This window comes from Grammomys surdaster, unplaced genomic scaffold, assembly GCF_004785775.1.
Source record: "Grammomys surdaster isolate TR1022 unplaced genomic scaffold, NIH_TR_1.0 166, whole genome shotgun sequence".
Classification (NCBI taxonomy): domain Eukaryota; kingdom Metazoa; phylum Chordata; class Mammalia; order Rodentia; family Muridae; genus Grammomys; species Grammomys surdaster.
The window spans coordinates 12,671,476-12,695,375 of record NW_021604614.1 but is presented as its reverse complement, the minus strand read 5'-3'; the positions used below and the strand labels follow the sequence as shown (position 1 = coordinate 12,695,375).

Genomic DNA, 23,900 nt, shown 5'->3' with positions numbered 1-23,900 from the left:
TCTGAAAGTGATGTCTGAGTGGTAAAGTGACAAATCGGAGAGATTTGACAGAATAGGATATTCCCAACTCTCAAGAGGACAGAAATAAGGAAAACTCCTTAGGAGCAGTACAGAGAGGAAGGAGGAAGTTTTATCAAGTCAGTTGTACAGACAGATGGCAGAGAGAGAACAGGCTAGACACTGGTGAAGACAGAAGTGAGTCAGAGAATGAGGAGCCAGAAGATTTGAACAGATTGTCAGTTAGTTGAGGCTAAGCAGAGCAAAATTCAGTCAGAAGCCCAGTCTGAACGAATTAGCTTGGGACCAGAGTTTGGAAAGAATTTGAAAGGGCGATCTTAGTCAGCATTAGGTCTCAGAGGTTGAAAATATTCTAAGCCTAAGTTAGATAGTACGGAAGCTAGAAGCTTCCAGACGTAGGTTAGATTGTAAGGCTTAGACACAATCACTACAGAATAAAAGGTATCTTTACGACAGGAGCAAGGTACTGATCTCTACAGAGGTGTACTGTCTAATCAGTAAAACGAATAGCTGGAGTTCTGAGGGAGTGCAAATTGTGTGTTAAGAGTTATATAGACCAGAGTGTTAGGAGTTATATAGACCAGAAAAGGTAACTTCTAGACGAGATTTCAGTCTGTAGACCTAGCTTCTGCTTTCTCCACAAAAAAATTTTTGAGGGAGGCCCTTATCCTGTCAATATCAGCTCTCAAAGGAGAGACTACTGACAATGCTAACCCCAGAGGCTTCCCTGCTCCTGATATTATCCTGTCAACTCCAAGTTCTTCAAGCCACCTGAAGCTTCTAAGTTATTAACCCTCAAGGTCTCAGGGTTTACATTTTTATAGAGTTGCAAGATTTTTTTCACTGGGTAGAAAGGTCATAACCCACTCAAGAAATGCCACTTAATCCAATTTTACAAAGGAAAGCCTATGTTCAATGGCTCAGGCTGTATTTCGTGATCAGACCCTGGTAGTTGAAGACCTGGCCATGTGCAACAAGCTACAATACCCATCTTGCCATCAATGCACTGTGTGGATAATTTTAAGTCTTAACGTTTCAAGCACTAAACGTATCTGCGGGAATGGTTGTGTCCAAGATGATGGTCTTCCAAGACTTTTGAGATCTCATGTATTCCTGTTTATGTAGTGCTGGGGATCAAACCCATAGATAGGCAAGAGTGGCCATTGAACTACACCCCTAAGGCTCTTTCCAGTGGCTTTTACCTATAGCCTAGGCTGGCCTGAGGCAATCTTCTTGTCTTTGCTCTCTAGGGATGGATGGGATTTCAGCATCTCAGTCTTTTTGCCCCCTTCTCCCAGAAATTTATTGGTTTTACCAGACAGGGTTTCTGCGTATAGTTCCGGCAGTCACTCTAGACAGGCTGGCCTCAAACTCAAGAGATCTGCCCACCTCTGCCAGACTGCATCTTTTAAGAGAGAATTTTAATAGCCCCATTAACACAGACTTCTATTTTATCATTTGTAGGTCTTTACACCATATGGTAGTTACCATCACTCTAGCTGGGTGTCCCTTACATAAACACCCACTACAAAGCACAGAGCTGTAGCCAACAGGCCCCAAGTTACTACTCAACTCTCAGCTTCACAAAGCTGTTTTTGTGTGTGGCTTTTCTTTTTGGAGATAAGATCATACTATTAGACCAGGCTGGCCTATAACTTTCAGACATACACCTGCCTGTTTCCTGAGTGCTGGAATTAAAGATGCGAGCCATGTTTTTTCCCTTCCTTCATGTCTTAGTTTCTGCTGAACAAGACTTCAAAGGGATAATGAGCAAATAGCATACAATGGACTTGTTATAAGGCACTTTATTAGAATAAAAGTGCTCACATCCCTTTAATACTTTAGTCTACTTCCTGATTAACATGGATTAAGAAAATACTGCACAGCAATTCTGCCTTATAATAGAAAAAGTTCTATTTAATGCGCTCCACTCGCACTCCGTTTATATTTTTGCTCACCGTGGTACTGTCTACAACCTATAATAGCTGCTATAAAAAGGCATTTATAACCAGTTTTTAATGATAAAATCAAGGCTACATAAAACAAACTCAAAAAAGAACACCAGGTAATTTAAATTAACACCAGTTTTGAGAAAACCATTTTTATTATCACTGCCCAGCTTGTGTGCAGTATTATGTACCAAATGGCCAGATCTTCTAAGAACAGCTACATAACATTTCTTTCATGTTTCAAGAGATGAAAATAACTGTACAAGGTTAAGTACAAAAGTACACAAGACAGCGGACACGAGAAAAATCTATGTATGAGATTTTATCCCACCCGAAGCTTTAATATATTTGAAAAGTAGAATTCATGAACTAAAAAATATTGTCCTTCTATAGTCCTGTCAAGTTTAATGGAAGTGGGTTTAACCTGATTACAACACTAACACCAGTATCACTGATCTGATATTTACAAAAAAATCGTATTTTTCAATAAATTAAAGTCAATGCAACACCCATGCAAGCTAGAATACTAGCTGTTTGGTGAACAAGGACCCGACATCAGAACAAGTCTATTAAAGTCCCAAATTGATATTTTTCAAACTGTATCCATTCCACGCATTGAAGATGTGAAACCCAAACCCATTCCTCTTTGTGTGTGGGTTTGTGATCTTGCCATTTCATACTGAGCATCAAGATTTCGAAAAACTTCTTCTTGTTGCTTCAAAGTCTTGTAACTTTCTTCATCAACAGAGCTACAGCCAGCTTCATCTTCACTCTAAATATCAGACACAAAACATTTTAACTTTTAAGCCATTATTATCAGGAGCACAGTTATACTGTCTGAGTTGTGGTGCCCTTCAGAGTGGACACGGACAGTTGTGATCTTTCATGTGGATGCTCGGAATCAGACCGGGGCCTCCAGAAGAACAACTGCTTTAACAGCTGAGCTACCTCTCTAGCACCAGACATAAACCATTAAAGATAACAGTCGTTAAAACACTTGTAAGTGTAAAGACATTATGGGAACATAACACAATTCTTAGTAGTGTGGTAAAGAATAGTGCGCTGACCATATAACAGCCATAAGTAAAGTGAAGTAGGGATAGGCCTGTTTCAGGGACAACAGTGCTTTCTATGTTAACACTGGGTTTAACAGGAGAAAAAAGACCGCAGGCCTTGGTGGGATGAAAAGCAGTGGTGGGACTAGCTACTAGCACAAGGAGATCACGTTTTGTTAAAGGCCTCACAAAATAATCTTAAAAGCATCAGTTTTTTCCCCCAGCAAATTCATTAATCCTGTTTAACTTTCCTTAAAATATAGAATGGAGATACTCTCAATAAAGTACTCTAGAACTGATACACCATTGAAATACTGTGAGTTGGAAAATCGATGTTGCCATGAAAACAGAAGCTAGGAGCAATCCTAAAGCATAACTTACCTTAATGCCCATTAACTTCCTAAATTTGACATTTTGGTCCTTGTTTCCAAAATTCAATTTTTCCCATATTTCAGCAGACTGAGATTTGTCCTGTTAAGAAGCACTGGATTTTAGAATATATAAAACTTAATAGTTTATTACATTATATAAAGGCCACAATACAGTCAAAATAAAGCGTTAACATTTATTTATTTATTTATTTATTTATTTATTTATTTATTTTTGGTTTTTCAAGACAGGGTTTCTCTGTATAGCCCTGGCTGTCCTGGAACTCACTATAGACCAGGCTGTCCTGAACTCAGAAATCCACCTGCCTCTGCTTCCCAAGTGCTGGGATTAAAGGCGTGCGCCACCACTGCCTGGCTAAGTGATAACATTTAAAGTATTCTTTTACTGGAATTTTTAATCTCTTAACACTTACGGAGTTACGAAATTTGAATACCTTATAATAAATCCCATGCCCAATTAGAAAACATGTCACATTTTACCTAAGCAGTCGTCCTGAAGTACTGTCCCAAGCCCCTAAGTGATGGGAATAGAGGTATGAACCACTATCTCTGGCTTATAATGTAATATAATCTTTGATTAAGCTTCTTAGTACCTGCTACCCACCCTTTATAAATATATGAAAATAATTGGCTTTCTTCAAAAGCTTGGTTCAAATGAATTTAGTCTTTTGAAATTCTAATACAACATCATCCATGAAAAGTCACAACCAGAAATCACACGAATGAGTCATTTTTTAAAAAGTTGGACAAATACACATATTTTTAATTTTAAGTAATCATGCCAAACTTGATTATAAAGGAAGTTCTTAGAAATGTTAGCTTTCATTTCAGTTCGTTTTTACAAAATTACTAGTAGTGTTAAAACGATAAGAGTCCACAAGAACTTACGCCTTCTTTCTTGCCTTGCCAGAGCATTTTCCTCTTTTTCTCTTGCTCAGCAAATTTCATTGGATTCACAGCTGCTGGGTTATAGTAGCTGGGCACAGCTATGCCGGTCTCTGCCAAGGCTTTAGCTTGCAGAGCTGCCATTTGAGCTGCCATAGCTATCTGAGGAGTAACCTGCGTTCCTGATGCCAACAGTGCAGCAACATTAAGAACAGAACCTCCAGTGGCTGCAGCCGCTGAAAAAGCACAATGGATTTTTAAAGACATAAGCAATCTAATTCACACAAAATTTTGTATATAAAACCTTACAATTTGTAAAATGGCAGGATATTTTTTCACTAAATATAAGGAAATGTTAGCTCACAATTAACATGTATGTTCATGTGTTCATCAATAACATTTGCTTACTACATCATTTATACCTAGTAGATGGAATTGTCAAACTCTAGAGAAACGCTAGATTCTTATAGTGAGTCAGCAATTCAGAACATAGCTCACCACCTCCCAAGAAGTGTTTGCCTTCACATATGTATATGCACCACATGCATGTCTGGTGCCAAAGAGAATAAGAGAGCACTGGATCTCCTGGAAGTGGAGTTACAGGTGGCTGTGAACTGCAATGTGGGTTGCTAGGAATCAAACCTAGAATGACTGAAAAGGCAGCCAGTGCTCCTAATCGCTGAGCTTGCTCCCTGGTCCTCTTCTTCCAAGACTGGCTTGGCACTTGCTATGTAATATGCTATTAAAAAACTCAAACTGCCCGAGGCACCATCCCCTTCTAGGATGTAATCCTCTTCTCTGATACCTTATGTTTTTGTAGACAGTTCTGCTATGCTATAGCTCTGTCTAGCCTTGAATTTGCCATGAGCCTCCTGAGAGGTTAGATCATGGCCACCACACATATCAGGCTTAAAAGATCTTAAACAAACATAGGAACCAAGTTATGGTGTTTTTTGCTTGCTTTTAACCAAGAATAACCATTATTTACTTATGAAGACATTAGCTGCTCCTGAGTCACTGAGATAGCTTGGTGGGTAAAAAGAAAAGCCTGGTCACCTAAGTTTGGTTCCCATAATCCAAAGGAAGAAGCAGTAAGTGTTTCCAGAAGTTGTCCCGACTTATCCATGCATACAAAGGAATATGTGGTTATACATGGACACAAACACTAAACAAAACAACAAAAAAAACCCCAAGCAAACAAACAAACAAAAACCCAAACAAACCTCCAAATGATACAGCTGGGTGTAGTGACACACACTTGCTAATAAGTAGTACCTAGGAGGTTGTCATAGGAAGATAACACATTTAAGGCCTGGCTGAGGTACAGAAGAGTGTCTCAAAAATCCAAAGACTGGGCTGGAGAGATGGCTCAGTGGGTCAAGAGCACTGGTTGTTCTTCTGGGGTTCCTGAGTTCAAATCCCAGCAACCACACGAAGGCTCACAACCATCTGTAATGAGATCTGATGCCCTCTTCTGGTCTTCTTCTGGTGTGTCTTCTTTTAAAAAAAAAAAAATCCAAAGACTGGGACAGATAAGATGGCACAGTGGGTAAATGTGCTCCACCAAGAGAGATGTCTACCCAAAAATTTCTCTCTGACCTCTACATGTACACTGTGGCACAGGCAGGTAGGAAAACATACAAAAATATACCCCATGTAATTAAAAACAAAGAAAACATACCCCCTTAATCCAATATATATGTAATTGGTTTTTCAAGAAAGGGTTCATCTTTGTACTTCTGGCAGTCTTGGAACTTACTTTATGGACCATGATGGCCTCAAACCCAGAGACCTACCTGCCCTTGCCTCCTGAGTGCTTGGATTAAAGGCATTCACCACCACCAACTGGCCCCAAGATAAAAATCTTATCACAATAAAAACAAATGTACAAAGGGGTTAAGGATATAGTTCAGTAGCAAGAGTCCCTGTCTGGCAGGAGCAACACTCTGGGTTCTTTCCAGCCATATACATCTATACCCAAACTTTTTGGGATTTGTTTTTGTTTGAGACAGGGCCTCACTCTGTTGAGATCCACCTGCTTTGCCTCCCAAGTGCTGGGATTAAAGGCAAGTGACACTATATTCAGGAACACAAAAAGGGTTTTGAGAAGATGAAAGCACGCAAAATGTTTATGTAGGAGCTTCATAACAAGTAGAGATAGAGATTTTTTTCCTATTAAACTTTTTGTATCTTTCAATGTGTGTGTATATACATATATGTATATATACATATGTATGTATGTGTGTGTACATATATACATATATATACACACACACATACACACACACATATATATTTTTTTGTTTTGTTTTTCGAGTCAGGGTTTCTCTGTATAGGCCAGGCTGTCCTGGAACTCACTCTGTAGACCAGGCTAGCCTCAAACTCAGAAATCCGCCTGCCTCTGCCTCCCAAGTGCTGGGATTAAGGTAGTGCGCCACCACCGCCCAGCTTCAAGGTTATATATTTATTTTTATAATCACACAATTCATAGTAAGTTACCTGCAGCCATTTCTTGTTGTTTCTGCTTTTCGACCATTTCCTTTTCTCGTTGTTCTTGTAATTTCTTTGCCCTTTCTAATCTATCAAAGACAATGTAAAACAACTGGATGTAAAACTAATCATGGTACATACAAACATTTTATACATAAAGCTTTAATGAATATCACATTCCTCCTATATAGATTAGGTACAAGTCAGTTAATGAATATTTTGGTACGATTCTCAAACTCTTTTTTTAAATAGTTGGGGGTTGGCTCATGTCTGTGCGGGCCTTAAATTGCAGGGCTATATATGCTAGGCTACCAAAAGGGAGGCATATTTTGTTGTATTTATCCAATGAAATTCTTGTGACAGAGTCTCAATAGCTTTGGCTAGACTTGAACGGACACAGTGGGATTACAGGTGTCCGCAACATTAACTACTTGCCATCCTGCCCCAAGATAGGGTTTCTTTGTGTAGCTTTGGCTGTCCTGGAATTAGCTCCATAAACCAGGTTGCCTCAATCCAGATCTTCCTACCTTTGTCTCCCTAACCCTGAAATGCTGGAATTAAAGGCTTGTGCATTACCTCCTGACTCAAAAGAGTAGACCCCCCAACACCCACTTAAATAGTATAAAATATAAAAATTTCTAGACTGCCAAGGCAACACATACATGAAATGCCATCACTCAGAAGATGATGCTGGGCTATAGAACAGCCAGGGACACCCTGCTTTAAAGACTGGCACATAAAACTTAATAATCCCAACAGCTTCCAATTCCAGTAATGGCTATGAAAGCAAAGATAAAATTAATGCCTGCAAACGTCATACTGGTGCTATGTAAACCATAGTGTATACTGAAGTAGCAAAACAATGTTTATAAAGAATACTGCTTTGGAAAGAATGACCCTGGGTAAATACAATCCACCTATTTTATATTCAAAGAAGGGAACACAATAATCTTTAATTTAGAAGATATGCAAAAACCCTTCATCACAATCTAATAAAAAGAACAAACTAAATTAGGAAATCTATGATTAGGAAAGTAACTGGTAACATAGAATTTAAATTTCAACATAAAACAAAAGGAATTATTCTTTACACTAAATTACCATGTTTGTTCAGATTAATTTCTTATTCAGCAGATTAATCGCTCAGTTCTTGAATTTTCAAATGTTATGTTTCATTAATGTAGTCCAAACCAGGAAGGACTGAGGAAAAGGTTATTTTTTGTTTTGAGACACATGTACATTATGGTGACAGTTAACAGGTATTTGCAATTTTCCTCTTTTCCAGAGGCATCTCATATACTCTTGCAGGTAATGAGAATGATCTTAAATTTATGACAATTCCTGCGTCATCACCCAAATGATAAGATTAGAGATGTGTGCCACTGAACTGAGTTACACTCTCAGTAGATACTTGCTTTAACAAGTACTTAACCCATAATCCTTGAGAGTAAGTTTTTAATTATGTTCATCAGTAGAATAGGACACAGATCATTTATTTCCAAAACTGCTTTAAATTCTGACACAAAACCAACATGTTTCCATGTTTCTTTTGTTTTGTTTTACAACTTTGTATTTTTAATTTTTGGTCTTACATAGGCCTAACACTGTCCACAAAGTATTTATATAGTCAAGATTGACTCTGAATTGATCCTCCTGCCTCTCAATGCAAGAATTAAAGATGTGTACCAACATATGCAGCCCATAACTTTACCTTAGTGACAGTTAAAAAAAGAAAATATAACAGATGTAATTAAGAAACAGTAAACTTCAAAGCTTGGAAAATACTGTCAGTTAATAAACAAATCATTATAAATTAGATTTCTGTAACTCCGTTGCTCTGAACAAGGTAACTATTGGTTGCACTTGTAGAGCCACTGCAGGTCGGAACCAACTCCATTCACTAAGGTGAACGGATGAAGAAGGGGTGAGCTCACACCTTTGCTGCTGTTCAGTGGAGTTTCTGCCAGGCTGGCTTCACAGGGCAGCAGCACATCAGGTTACACTGTGATAACTGTATTTTTATAATGAAAAAAAATACAAACTCAATTTTGTAAGAAAAAAAAAAAACCCAAATCCAAAAAGTATAATTTTCAGAATATGCAAAAAAATCGCAAACATGTTCTTGGCTCTGGTCTCCTGAGGTAGCTCTTTGGCTCCTGCATATTTCAGTTACAGACCTGCTCTAATGTGGCCAAACAACCACCCAGTACTCAGAAACTTTGGAAATGCATTTTTTTCTACACTAGAAGATAATAAATTAACTTATGATATGTACCTACTCAATCTAAAAACTCATGACAAAAATTTCACTGTTCAGGTGCTTTGTCTTAAGAAGGGAAAAGACAAGTAAGAGGTCCTTGGGCCATCGAGTCCTCAAATGCAAACAGAAGACATTAAAAGTCTAAATATGTGAAAAAAAATTATTTAATCCCAAAGACAAAAAACTTTCCAGTCTTCCTGAATGTGTAAATTAAAAACCAATAAAATCGCCAACTAAAAACCTATTCTGATAGTTCTGTATCATAAATGTACAAAAGCATTTATAGCTAGGATCTTTTAGAGGGAGGGAGGATTATTCTGGATTAAAAGCTTGTCTATACAATTGACCAGCTACTTAAAAGTTGAAAAGGAAAAAAATATGAACTATATGGGAAAATATACATACCTCCTAGCTAATGCTTCTTGGGCATCCATTGCTGTGTTTCTGCCTCTGAAGGGAGGTGGACTAGGCGTCCGGCTTAGGCTTCTGCTAAATCTTCTTGGTTTTTCAATTCTCTTCTTTCTATCTCTACAATAAATAGTATTTTGTGTCTCATTATGGCCACTCAATATGTATCTTCAATAAAAACCAATTTTCTTTTCTTTTTTTCTTGGGGGCGGGGGGTTCGAGACAGGGTTTCTCTGTGTAGTCCTGGCTATCCTGGAACTCACTCTGTAGACCAGGCTGGCCTCGAACTCAGAAATCCGCCTGCCTCTGCCTCCCAAGTGCTGGGATTAAAGGCGTGCGCCACCACCGCCCAGCTCCAATTTTCTTTACAAAGTTCAACAAAAAATAGTACATGGTTTACAGTTAAAAAAATCTTTTATGTCTGTACACTGTTTACATGTCTGGATTAAGGACAGAAGAAGGCATCAGGCTTCATGGAGTTAGTTACAGATGTTGTAAGAAGCCATGAGTGCTGTGAACTGAGTAAGAGCAGCCAGTGCTCGCAACATTTCCCACCCTCAACAATCAATACATCCTTTAAAGTAATTCTAAATTTCTCATACATGTGGCCAGTTAACACCCATGTTATAGCTGGAATCAAACTGGCTATTTCCAATTTTCTGCCTATATACTTACTGATGCAAAGATTTGTTCCAAACATTGTTTATCCTGTATGTACACAATGAGGATTCAAATATTTTTAAGCTGAGTTATTAATATCTCAGATAATAGTTATTAATCACCAAATTAGAAAAATGCAATAGAAAAAACTCATCCAATTAAGGGTACTTGCTATTCATAAGATTGAAGTTTAGTTCCCGGAATGTATGCTGGATGTCTAACTGTCTGTAAACCCAGATACAAGGGATTTAAATGTCCTTTTCTGGCTTCAACTTGTACAAAGCAAACAGATTCTTGTTCAGGAAGGAAACCAGTAAAGTTAAACACTGTTTCTTCAAAGGGAGAGATGTATAACATGTTTTCTGCCCAAAAGGCAGGGAACGGATGTGGTTAAAATTAATAGCCTGGTGATCTCTGGGCTATCTGTATGGTCATGAAACCAGCTTCTCCAGACCCTTACCTTGAACCTGCTTATCTCTGTCAATCTATAGCACTATCCTTTCAAATACCCTTAGTTGCATCTATAGAGCCCATCTTTTTTTTTTTTTTTTAAAGATTTATTTATTTATTATATATGAATACACTGTAGCTGTCTTCAGACACACCAGAAGAGGGCATCAGATCTCATTACAGATGGTTGTGAGCCACCATGTGGTTGCTGGGATTTGAACTCAGGACCTCTGGAAGTGCAGTCAGTGCTCTTAACCACTGAGCCATCTCTCCAGCCCCTATAGAGCCCATCTTTACAGAAGATGTCACTTGTCATATACAAGAGTTTCAACTTAATTAGTAGGCACTGGATTGAGTTACTTGTCACCAGGAAATGTTTTCACAAATTGTGCTTAAATATGCCTAAAATAAACTATTGAGTGTCAGACTCTCAAAGTTGGTACCAATATCAGCTACTGAGTCATGTTGTACTGGACTTCCTTCTTGCCTCTTGGAAATTGACAATACAGCCATGATATTTAAAGAGACTTCCAAAATCCACCAGCATTTGCATACATGGTAAATACATACTGATATATAAAATCCAATCTTAAAAAAAAAATTACTGGCTCAGACCAATTACAAACATCAGAGTAAACTAATTGTCTAAAAACAAGTTACAACAGACTATATTTAGAATATGTATGTATATGGAATTACACATATGTAGTCAGTAACAACTGATAAAGAATACAGCCATACATTTGAAGGAGAGCAGGGAGGGGTATACTGGAGGGCCTGGAGGGAGGAAAAGTAGGACAAAAACGCAAATAAAACAATTTCAAAAATAAACAAGGAAATGGCTCAGTGGGTAAGAGCACTGACTGCTCCTCTAGAGGTCCTGAGTTCAATTCCCAGCGACCACATGGTGGCTCACAACCATCTTAATGGTATCTGATGCTCCCTTGTGGTGTGTCTGAAGATAGCCAGTGTCTTCACATATATAAAATAAACAAATCTTTAAACAACAAAAAAAAAAATAATAAGCTTAAAAAAAATTCCAGCTCTTGGGAGGCAGAGGCAGAAGGATGTCTTAGAGCTTAAGACTACCCTCATTTACACAGAGCGCCCCATAGGACAGTCAGGACTAAGAACTACATAGATATCCTTTACCCAAAAACAAACCCCCAAACTTTTAATCCCAGCAATCATGGGGAAGTAGAGGATAGCTTGGTATTTTTGGCCATCCAAAGGCCAGAGTGAGACTCTTACTTTGACCATAAAACATACCACCATGTACATGGCGCTAACCCTAGCATTTGGGAATCCCAAGAGCTTGCCAGCCAGCCAGCCTAGCTGACATGGCAAGCTTCAGGTTTTCACCACTAGAAATGCATGTACACATGCACACAGACACCCTCCCCAAGTGGCTAGAGATGACTCAATGGGTAAGAGAATCTGGATTCCATTCATTGTATCTATAGAGAGGCTCACAACCACCTGTAAGTTTAGTTCCAAGGAATCTCACAGTCCTCTTCTGACCTCAGGTACTATGCACGCATGCAGCACACATACATTCAAAAACATTAAAAAAAAAAATCAAACAAATTGGTAATTTAGAAAACAGAAATCCAAAAAGTGTGATATGCACAGTGCTTACAGTACATATAGCAAGCAGCAGTCATAAAAACTAACTCTTGTGATCAAAAAAGGACTATAATAAATTGAGGTTACTTGCATCTTCATATGTGTAAGAATGTGCATAACACTTTTCTTTGTGGCACAAGGCACAGAATACTAAAGTATTTCCACTAAGACATAACCACTAGGTTCTACATTTCTTTTTATTGATGATGTCATGCTAATGATGATGTATTAGCAAATAAAACTGTTGCACACAAATTGAGAAAAGCTAAATTGCAAGAAGTCTGCTATACTTTATTCAGGGTAATGAACACTTACCGACTTCGACTCCTTGATCTGCTCCTGCTTCTAGTCCTATGCCTGTGTCTGGATCTTGATCGGGAACGTGTTCTGATCCTTCGTTTTCTATCCCTGCTTCTAGATCTTGACTTCTTCCTGTCTCTGCTTCTGGATCGAGATTTTTTCCGATCCCTACTCCTTGACCGAGACTTCTTCCTTTCCCTGCTTCTACTGCGATGGCGCCTGAAATCCAAGTGTACAAACTTGTGATTGCTCATAGATAGCTCCCCTTGACCTTATGATTCTAACTCTTAATTCCTGAAAATTCCATTCTGTATCATATAAGGTAGTTAACCAAAAACCCAAAATATGCTATCAAGATGGGGGGAAAAAACCTGCATTGTTTTATGTAACAGGATAGGAAAAGGAGCTTTCTTCACCTCCAGCCATCGACAGATACTGTTGGTTGGGCTCAGCCTGCCATGCACCTAAGGCAGGATGATGGTGTCAAAGAGGACTAAAAAATTAATGGGGGGGGGGGGGGGGACAAAAAAAAAAAAAAACCCCAAAAAAAAAAAAAATCTGCAGTTGAATTCACTTTAAATGCTGACTTGTTATAAGAAGTGTGAATTCCAGCTGGGCAGTGGTGGTGCAAGCCTTTAATCCCAGCACTTGGGAGGCAGCTGGATTTCTGAGTTGGAAGGAGTCTGGTCTAGGAGTTCCAGGACAGCCAGGGCTACAGAGAAACCCTGTCTCAAAAACAAAACAAAACAAACCCAAACAAAACAAAAAGGGAAAATGACCCTTGTTTATGTCAAAGTATAAATATACCAAAACATTTGATATCATACTAATTATTGCCCAGACCTTACTGAATGTAGCAATGGGGTTCTTAAAAACAAACAAAAATTATCACTGTGGGAGAGATGGCTCGGTGTTTTTCCAGAGGGTTCTTAACACCCACTGTACCTAACTCCAGTTCCAGGGAATCCAATGCTCTTCTGGCCTCCATAGACACCAGTTATAGACTTCTGACACGTACATGAAGGCAAAACACCCATATGCACTAAAACAACAGCCTACATATTTGAATCATGGCCCCATTTTCCAAAAGCTGCTTTATCGTGACTAAATATTATAACCCAGCACCCTAGAGGAACACTGGGGCAGCTGCAAGTCTGAAGCCTGTCTAATGGTGGAGTATAGTAATAGGCACTAGTAAGACTAGCTCAGAAGTCTGAGGTTGACCTAAACTATATAGTGAATTCTGGAACAGCTTGTGTTATGTACGGAGTCACTTGACTCAAAAATTAGTAAATTTCTTTAAAAGGTGAAAAGTATGTGGATCTCTGAGTTTGAGGTCAGCCTGGTTGGTCTATTCACCTAGGAATGGAAGTTACACAGAGAAACCCTATCTCCACCCTCACCTCCCAAAAACAACAAAAGAAAATATAAATCAGATGTTAGAGAGGAACAATTCCTGAATCGATTCTATAAAAGAATAGTTCTTGGCTTAATAAAGTTTAACAATATAAATAACAGACGGTTAAAGGTCATTAAGCCACTAGTGAAATGTGCTATCTCTCAGCCTCTTGGAAGTCACTTTTAGATTTATGAAAAAGCCTCAAAGCATTATTCTTTCAGTGCTGAGGAGTGATTCCCATGGCTTTGGACATGACAGCTGTTTACTATAGCCTAAGATTCAAAAAGCCTTTAGTTATCAGCTGAAAAATAACTACATCAATATAGTAAGAAATAGGGCTTACTTAGAGGTTAAGAGCACTGAGTGCTCTTCCAAAGGATTGAAGTTCAATTCCCAGCAAGCACATGGTGGCTCACAACCATCTATATCTGTAATGGGATCCAATGCCCTCTTCTGATGTGTCTAAAGAGAGCAATAGTGTACTCATGTGCATAAAATAAACCTTTAAAAAATTAGATAGTAGCCGGGCAGTGGTGGCGCACGCCTTTAATCCCAGCACTTGGGAGGCAGAGGCAGGCGGATTTCTGAGTTCAAGGCCAGCCTGGTCTACAGAGTGAGTTCCAGGACAGCCAGGGCTACACAGAGAAACCCTGTCTCAAAAAACCAAACCAAAACAAAAAAATCAAAACCAAAGCAAACCAAACCAACCAACCAACCAACCAACCAAGTAAGAAATAAAAGAAATAATCACTATTCCGTTTAAAACTATATGGATACAGTGCTAGGCTGGGTATAATCTGAAACTTAACGCTACTGGAAAGCATTACAACAGCAAGACTAGTTACCTTTCCCGAGATCTAGACCTCGAGTGACTTCTGCCCCGTGATGACTTCCGTTCTTTGCGTTTATGTCTGTCCTCACCATTCTCAGATGAATTTAATCGCTCTCTTCCTTTGTCAGAAGAATGTTCTTTGTCATTGTGCTCCTCAGACTTGTGTCTCTTAGAGGACTTATCTTTGGATTCATGTCTTCTTGCCTGTTTTAACAAGAAGTTGGTTCTTTCAGGAAAATAGTGCAACAAAAAGAGTTAGTATGGGTATCAGTAAACAAAAATGTTGTGATGCAACATTAGTAACCTTAGGAATGTGTGGCAAATAAAATCTAGCTTCATATCACCTAAAGATACATAGTAATACAACTTTCTTACTAAAACACAAATTGCAGTTTGTTCCTTTAGTATTTTAAAAACAATGGTTTCAAAAACAGATAATGAAAAGCTACAGCTTAAGTTGAATCATTAAGGAAAAAAAAAGAAAAACCAACAACAACAAACCAAAAAACCCGCCGGGCGTTGGTGGCGCACGCCTTTAATCCCAGCACTTGGGAGGCAGAGGCAGGCGGATTTCTGAGTTCGAGGCCAGCCTGGTCTACAGAGTGAGTTCCAGGACAGCCAGGGCTACACAGAGAAACCCTGTCTCGAAAACAAACAAACCAAAAAGCCCACACTTCTAATCTAATTTAAACAAAACAATATAGACAATTAAAAGACAGCTGGGAGCGGTGGCTCATACATTTAATCCCAGCATTCAGGATGCAGAGGCCAGCCTAGTTTAGAATTCAAGTACATGGACAGGCAGGGCTGTTACACAGAAAAACTCGGTTTCAAAAAAAAAAAAAGAAAAAGAAAAAGAAACCCACACACCACCAATCAGGTAAAAAATAACAGAGCTTCGGAATGTAGCTCAGCAGCAGAGCACTTCACTAGCATGCGTAAAGTCCTAGACTCAATCCCTAGTAATAGCAAAAAGAGAAGAGGTAAACGGTAAAAACAAAGAACTGTATTACAAAATGAACTTCAAAGCAGAAAACCATACTTTAACAAAACATTCATACTTCCCGCTATTTCAAATTAGGCAGAGTAGCAATACCCCCCTTTCACTAGCCACACTCTCTCCAAAGGTCGTATCTCTCAATGTCTACAAAAAGTGGAGCAACCACTTAGCTTGTATCAATCCCAGCAGGTTTACAACTTTACTACATTTTATGAACCCAGGGTGGAAAATGATTATCAGTTTAAATTTAAAAAGTTACCAAAAGTAAGCCAGGGGTAACAATCCCTATGTCATAAAACATAACTGTATGATCAAATCTCAACTCTGGCCACTCAAATGTCAAATTTGTAAGTAATATTTATTTCCTAACCCAAACTTGGAAAATCCACCTTGTATTTAAAGCTTAAAATTTCATACAACTCAGAGTATTAAGCTTAAATCGAATAGAAACTCAGATCCTTTAAACTGTTTTCTCCTATTTCATATAAACAGGAGCTGAGACACAAAGCTTCACAGTAGTTCATTTGGGCCTGGATCCCATCCCTTGCCTGAGTGTTACCAGGCCACCATTTCATCTAACACAACATGGGTATTTCTCATGACAAGTCATAAGCATATTCTTTTTGACTTGAGGTTAATTAACTTTAAAAACAAAGTAAAAAAAAAAAACAAGAAACAAAAAACAAACCAAAAAAGCAGAGTCAATCATTTTGGAACATGCACAATGACACATATGAAAATGATCAGTGACTTCTTATTTTACAGAAAAATAAAGAGACCTGGAGGCATAAGTCAAACCTTAGTTTCGTGACCAGCTCTCTATTAACACAACCTTAGAAAACATTCTCAACTTTGCTATATAGTGGTAGACTAGAAAAGCTTTAAATGGTAAAATTTCCAGAAACTTTAAGAGTTTATTTTAAATTAGTTCACAAACATAACATTACTATTAATTTTATAAAACATTATAACCCTTAACTGATTTAAGATATATTTATTTAAGGGAAATAGGAGTTTGAATGACTAATAGTTACCTTATCATGAAGTAGGCTTATTATTTTGCTATCTGAGTCTGCAGCGTCTTCAGTTCAGTCTCTTCGCGCATTAGCACGCTGAGTATGATTTATTATAGAAATGTTATCATGTGAGCTAAACAAAATAGTCATTTTCACAAAATCTCTCCTAAATTAAAAACTTAACAGAGCTTCCATTAGGGGACGAGGTGAAGTCCCTGCCCACATTTGTTTTAGGAGTCCCTTGCCCAGCCCCCTGAGGCTTTCTTCCCTTTCTCACTAATTCTCTTCCTGGGTAGCTCAGTCCTCATCTTCTTAGGTGGGTGAGGCAAGTTAGCTCCTCTGCAGTCCAGCTGCTGCCTTTGTTTTCCCTAAAGCTTTACCGTAAATGTCACCTCTCCACTCTCCCTCATATTTTTATTGCAACAGTATTAGGTTCACTGAACTATTCACTAAAGAAAGAAAGAAAATTCAGTATTTTCAATAAAGAAAAAGTAGCCAACAAATAGGGTACGGTTAAAGATGATTGCTAGTTAAAAATCTTGAGCAGTTGTCAAGGATAAGGAGACCTGGGACCTCAGATTAATGGAAGCTCTGTATCACAGGCCTAAAAATCCAGTTTATTCTTCATATATTTTTATTGTGAATATATTCACAATATAGTAAAAGTTAATAGCTTTTGAAGGTACTTTCCATATAAACAACTATCTTCTTGAAAAAACGATGAATCCAAATCATGCTTATTTTAAAACCCAATTAACCTTTTAAACTTCAAGTTTTGGTACTTACCTTGATAATGGCAAATAGTCACAAAAACATTTCTACCAGACACTTTATAAGAATCTAAAGCACCTATTCACTACAAAGTGTTAATTACCTCTTTGCTTCTGCTCCGGCTCCTGTGCTTTCTTCCATCATTATCTGTGAACACACACAAAATCCCCATTACATGAAGATACACACACATATTTTCAACACACGAACAATTAAAAAAAAAAAAAAAAAGTCCGTACTACAGAACTTTCATAACAAGGTCCAGGTTTGAATTGAAAACAAAAGGGGGGTTGGGGGGAGGAAGCAAAGCCAAACAACTACCTCCTAAATTTCTGATCTGGCTCACTATACAGTGCCTTCCTTCTTATGACATTTGTGTTTTAGTTATCTAAACGTTTTTGGTTTTGGTTTTTTTTTTTTTTTTTTTTTTGGTTTTTCGAGACAGGGTTTCTCTGTGTAGCCCTGGCCATCCTAGAACTCACTCTGTAGACCAGGCTGGCCTCGAACTCGGAAATCCACCTGCCTCTGCCTCCCAAGTGCTGGGATTAAAGGCGTGCGCCACCACCGCCCAGCTAAGGTTTTGGTTTTTTTTAGGCTGTGTTTTAACATTTTAAAATAGAGTGAGCCTTACTATGTTACTCAGGCTGGCTGGGGCCTGGAGCTTGTTATGCAGTCCAGGCCTGTTTCTGTCTGTGCACCACACCTGGCCAGTTTATTACCATGTGTGTCCACAAACTGCAGGTTAGAGGAAAAAACTTTGGGAGTCAGTTCCCTTTCTTTCACTTTTATTGGGCTCAGAGGGTTGAATGTAGGTGGTCAGGTTGGATATATGTTATCCAACACTAAGATCTCACTAAATGTCAAGTCCTGACCTTCACACACCTGCTCTCACACACATACCAAATAAACATACCTTATTCACACACATGTATGGACATGTATGTGTGCATACAAACAAACAAAACTCAAAATAAACAAACCAGGTTTGGGCTGACCACACAATCCCAGCACATAGGAGGTTAGCCTGGATTAGGTAGACTCATTTTGAAATTAATAGCCAGGCTGGATTATATCTGACAAGTTCTATAGTCAAATGGATGTTAGCTAGACATTTTCTTATTTTTGTTTTTTTGAGGTAAGGCTTTATGTAACCCTGAGTTGACTCTTAAACTTTTAATTCCCCTGCAATCAATGTCACATCAAGCTAGCAAATGTTCAATTTAAAAGTGTTCACAGTGCCCAATAAATTTAAACACAAACCAACACATGACTAAGCTCCAGTTACAGCTTTTAAACAAATTACTCTTTTGTTTCTCAGTTTTGTTTATTAACTTTACAACATTAGGCCCTTGTGTAAGCTAGACACTCTCACCAACTGAAGCCACACCCAGCCCTGCTTTCTTTAAATAGCCTTCCACACTAGTTAGCCTTCCTTTGGTTTATAGACAGGGTTTCACTATTTTGCCTGGGCTGGTCTGGAACTACAATGTAATTCATGCTGTCCTCGTACTTATTATATAATGCTCTGCCTCAGAATTTGTTTAAGCGTCAGAATTACAGGTGTGTGCCATGCTCAGCTGGTCTCTTCTTTTGAAAGGACACATGAATACCAAGCATTTGGAGATATCAAACTTGCTTCAGACATTGCTTCTGTATTACAAGGGTTGGGGTGTAAGTAAATGGTAAAGACTAACTAGAGTACTGGGTTCTAGCCTTAGTGATGGAAGAAAAAAACCAATCAAAACTCCCCACACAGGTGCTACAACACATAGTTAAAGAGTTAAAGTGTGTTAAATAAATGTAGACTATACCTCTATCTAGACAACATTTTATTCCATTAAATTCCTTACCTGATTTTCGTTTTCTTTCTCTTGACCTTGATCTTGACCTTGAATAATGATGTTTTGAGGCTCTAGGAGAAACAGATATATCTGATTGCTCTTTTTTCTTTTCTCTATCCGGTGACGTTTTTTCTGGGGCTAATCCATCTCGTTCTGCATCAATAGCCTAAAAGTTAAAAACAAAAAAATCATCAAAGTTTATACTCGCATTTCCAGTTATCTCCTAGTTTTTGAAAGGGCAAGGAATGAAGACAGTCGAGTTTTACCAGAAAAACCAAAACCCAAACATAGCTGATTTCCAAGAGGATGTATGTGTAGTAAAGTAACAGATGTAAAGGATTTGACTGTAGGTATTTCCAATAAATATTTAAAGAAACTGTAAAACTTTAGATGCTTGCCAGTAATCAAATTGTTGTTCATTATTATTACAAAGCTATTTAAAATGAGCCGTTAAAAATAGAAATGTACTTAAAACTATAGGATATTAAAGCAGCATAGGGAGTATTTCTAGATTATAAAAGAATAAGCAGAAAATTACCTTACCTGAGAACCTAATTAACCTTCTTTAATGAAAATATCCCCTTGGCACAGAGGTACAGCAAAACATGTTCTGCCTCTCCGTATTTATGCTCTGGGCTATGGAAACATCAAGCCGTTTCCACGTTAAAGCATTTTATAGGCAATATTACAATATAAATTTTTTTTTGCAGTGCTAAAGATTAAACCCAGGGTCTCATGCTTGTCAGGCAAGTTCGCTATCACTGAGCTAAATAAATCCTAGGACTTACAAAACTGAAACAAAAGACATAATGGCACACATATTTTCAGAGACCTAATTTACCTGAGGTTCAATTTCTTGTTATTTTCTAGTTTACAGAAGGCCACCCATCTTCTGTACTCTCAACAGCAACCAGCACAGAAACCCATGAATAAATGCCTAAGAAATGTATTTCAATTGTAACCCCATCACTAAAGCTATTTCTGGTTGAGGATGTAGGTCAGTGGTAGAAGTTCTTGCTGCCTGTAAGTGAAGCTCCTCATTAAATCACCAGTTGGGAACCCAACTACCCAACCCTATTTCTGACAACTGTGTGATCCAAATAACAAATGTTTTACCATATTACTAAAGAGGGGTAGAAATGATGTATAACAGTATTGATGTACGAAATGTTAAAACAATTTAAAAAAAAGCAATACTAAAGAAAGCCATTTAAACTGGAAAAATAAAAAGCATCTATCTTCAAGGATATACTAAAATCTAAAAGTTCCCGACAGTTGAGTTTGATTTTGAGATGGCATCTCGTACATGCAGGATAGTCCAGGCCCTTAAACTCCTGACTCTCCTACTTCCAGAGCATTGAAATTACAGACACATGCCACCAAGCCCAACATATAGTTGAATTTTGATAAGAGGTACTGGAAATAAACAGCTTTGAACCTGTCTGTAGTAAAGTGGTAAGGTATCTGACTGGAGATGGCAATAGGAAAAGAAATCTGTTCACCCAGAGAACAGATGACTCAGGACAGGAGCTGGCAAACTACATTACTGCTCTGTACAATTCTTGAGCCCTCCTGGCTCCAATCCCCTTGAGACAAGGTCGCTTTATGGAGCCCTGACTGGCCTGGAATTCACTATGCAAACCAGGCTGGCCTAAAACTCGGGTATCTGCTTGTCTCTGCTGGGATTAAACGTGTGTTGTTGAGCCCAGCTGAAGAATTAATTTTTCATATTTAAAAAGCTTGGTAAAGCAAGCAAACAATAACATCCATAAAACCAAAAGTATTTTACCAGCTGCTCCTTCCACCAAGTGTTTACCAACTTCTCATTTAGGACTTCAGAGGGAATTACTAGCCTTCATCAGGGAGAATCATGACCAACTTTTTCCCTTGGGAAGATTAGTTCAGAAAATAAGTACCAAAATAAAGGAAGTGTATTATTTTACTGGGGCATAAAAAGGATCAAAACTGATACCACACTCCAATAATAACACACAAAATAAGACAGATTTGGGGACTGGAAAGGTGGCTCAGCAGTTAAGAACATACAATTATAAGGACAAACTTATGATTGGAAGTGAAATAAATTATGTGATAAGCTACCAGTTGTAGTTCAACAGAGAACAGTAAGATACAGAAAGAGCATTCTAAGCAATAGTCAACTCTTCTAAAACACTACGATCTCCCTGTCTGTAAACTATCTCCTAGTAATACATGCTGCTCTATTAAATTAGTAAGGACGAGTGTTCCAAAGAACATTTCTCAGCTTAAAAAGCACTTCAAACAAACACAGGCACCCCTCCTCCCAAGCTGTGATGTCTGTGTGTCCAAAGCTGTTTTCAAACTTTTCAACCTCCTGCTACAGCCTCTCACTCGCTAGAAAACCAGTATGAGAACTGAAAAGTACAGAAAAAGACAACATTTAGTCCAGTAAAGTTTATTCTGTAGCAAGCTCAAAAGACTGGTAACAGAGGAACTACCGTGTGACACAGGTTATTAACAGTCATTTCACATACAAAATACACTACAGAATAAAACCCACCTCATCATTAAACACATGAAATAACAGGTGGTCTCCCCATCCCCCAGAGATTGAAAGCCAAAATATCACTCAGCTTTACTTTAGTAGAAATCCGTATAAACACTGCCTGCAAACTGCACTGTTTTTAATCACTGGGTCTATAAGCCATCTATTTTTCATATTTAAATCGTGAAAACCTAGGTAACAACTGAAGCACAGCACACAAATCCCTTTTTAGAAGGAAAGGTAAGCAGCGTATTTAATACTAGGCCAGTTCTCTGGAGGATTACCTTTACAGTGGACGACACCACAGAAATTAAAAAACTGAATTTGTTTCACTTAAAATAATGGAACACAAGAAAAACAATACCACTCTTGAAGTATACTAAAAAGCCCAAGGCACAACTTAGGAAAGTATCAATCCCATCATTTTAAAAAGCTTGCCTACTCTTTGAAAACTCAAAAAAAAATCATTCAAAATTCAACTAGAAAGAGGGTAGTGAGATGCAGAAAAACTATCTGTACTATTCTTATTTGAAACATTCCAACTATCAGGAAAAGTAAGCCTTATTTACAATATGAAGTTAAAACCTGTTAATCAGTAAAAGGGAGTACAAAATGCTTACAGGAATATTTTCTCTCGAAAACCAGAAACAAAATATCACAGGATAATAGGATTCATTAGAAATGGGTAAGCCGGGCGGTCCGCCCGCCACTTGGGAGGCAGAGGCAGGCGGATTTCTGAGTTCGAGGCCAGCCTGGTCTACAGAGTGAGTTCCGGGACAGCCAGGGTACACAGAGAAACCTTGTCTAGAAAAACCACAAAAAAAAAATAAAATAAAAAAAAATGGGTATAGTACATCCAGGGCAGGCTATCTGTTCAGGTTACTTAGGTACGGCTTCCATATGGGTCAGAAAGGGGTTTTAAACAATGGTGCGGTTCTCAAAGACTTCTGAGTTCGGGGGCAGCCTGGTCTACAGAGAAGTCGTCTCAAAAAAAAAAAAAAAAAAGCAACACAAGTCGCTTTAAAGCTAAATATCAGGGAATGGAAACGGATAACTAGACAATTTTTTGCTCTATAAAAGAATCCTAGTTCCAACCAAGAAGGTTCGCAAAATTAGAAGTACGCCTATCACTAAAGGTTCGCTCAAAAAAAGAAAACAAAACAAAACGACTCCTCATACATTGCGCCTTAAAGAGACTGATTTTTTTTTTTTGACCCAAAGCGTCCCAGAGGATACTTCTGGTCTTTTTTTCTTTTCAGTCAAATGCGATAAAGCGCAAAGCATAAACTCAGAAGCCTTATAAAAGGCAACGCATAACACTAGTCTGGGTCAAAGAGATAAATCCTACAGTTCGGTGGGCTTCTGAAGAAATATTGGCTAAGGAAACTGATGAGGAAAGTTCTGGGGAAAAAAGCCATTCCCTGCGGCTCCCCACCCCCATCCAGACCGCCTTACCTCCCCCTCCCTGCAGCAGGAAGCCATGATGGCGAGCGCAGAAAGCGGCCGCGGCGCCATTTTGTCCACACACAAGCACGGACAACAGCCCCGATGGCTGTTCACCCACTCTGTGTAAAGAAACAAAAAAAACAGCCTGGGCTTCAAGCTCCAGTTAGTACCTACCGCCATTGTTTTTGAGTCCCGGCCGCTAAGGCGGCGCCTCTGCTTGCCCGCACTCAACAGTACTGGCCGCCTCGAAGCTTCGCCACAGACTAAATCTCTCGCGCGAGAGACCCGGATGGCACAAAAGGGATGAGGCCCGGCCAGGCGCGCAGCTTGCTGGGAGAAAAAGTGGGTGGTGATAAGAGTTTCTATAACAACGCGGCTCGAGGCGGTGATTGGTTAGTCTTTCTAAGGGCGTGGCGTAAAGCCTTAATGTGGGTGGGGCCAAGAATACGTCCCAGAATGGATTCTCGGTATGAGGAATTCAATTTAGTCTAGGGCGGGGCGGTTCCCTAGCTCAAATTTGAGCGAATTTTGGCCGGCTTCGGCTACCGTAAAAGGGGTTGGGCGCGGTATTCTCCCGCCAA

The 23,900-nt window shown here is 38.7% G+C and overlaps 1 protein-coding gene across 2 annotated transcripts; it reads right to left on the bottom strand.

The window, feature by feature from the left end:
• Positions 1-2,087: 2,087 nt before the first annotated feature.
• Rsrc2 (arginine and serine rich coiled-coil 2) lies at positions 2,088-23,623 on the bottom strand. Of its 2 annotated transcripts, XM_028766049.1 has the most exons (12): positions 23,494-23,613; positions 19,893-19,985; positions 19,359-19,515; positions 17,612-17,655; positions 16,756-16,833; positions 14,735-14,947; positions 12,506-12,709; positions 9,452-9,574; positions 6,796-6,875; positions 4,300-4,532; positions 3,404-3,493; positions 2,088-2,739 (listed from the first exon to the last, which is right to left on the bottom strand). In XM_028766049.1, the coding sequence occupies exons 5-12, from the start codon at positions 16,761-16,763 to the stop codon at positions 2,560-2,562; spliced, it is 1,131 nt and encodes a 376-aa protein (XP_028621882.1). In that variant the 5' UTR covers positions 16,764-16,833; positions 17,612-17,655; positions 19,359-19,515; positions 19,893-19,985; positions 23,494-23,613; the 3' UTR covers positions 2,088-2,559. The 2 variants fall into 2 exon arrangements, with proteins under 2 accessions (XP_028621882.1, XP_028621881.1); XM_028766048.1 differs by lacking the exons at positions 16,756-16,833; positions 19,893-19,985 and having other exon boundaries at positions 14,735-14,925; positions 23,494-23,623.
• Between the last annotated feature and the right edge of the window lie 277 nt (positions 23,624-23,900).

Coding starts and splice junctions, on each gene's coding strand:
- Rsrc2 (XM_028766048.1), bottom strand. Junction 4,533..6,795: donor ACAACAAGAAATGGCTGCAG/GTAACTTACTAT, acceptor GTGCTTTTTCAG/CGGCTGCAGCCACTGGAGGT. Junction 3,494..4,299: donor GGCAAGGCAAGAAAGAAGGC/GTAAGTTCTTGT, acceptor GCTTCTTAACAG/GACAAATCTCAGTCTGCTGA.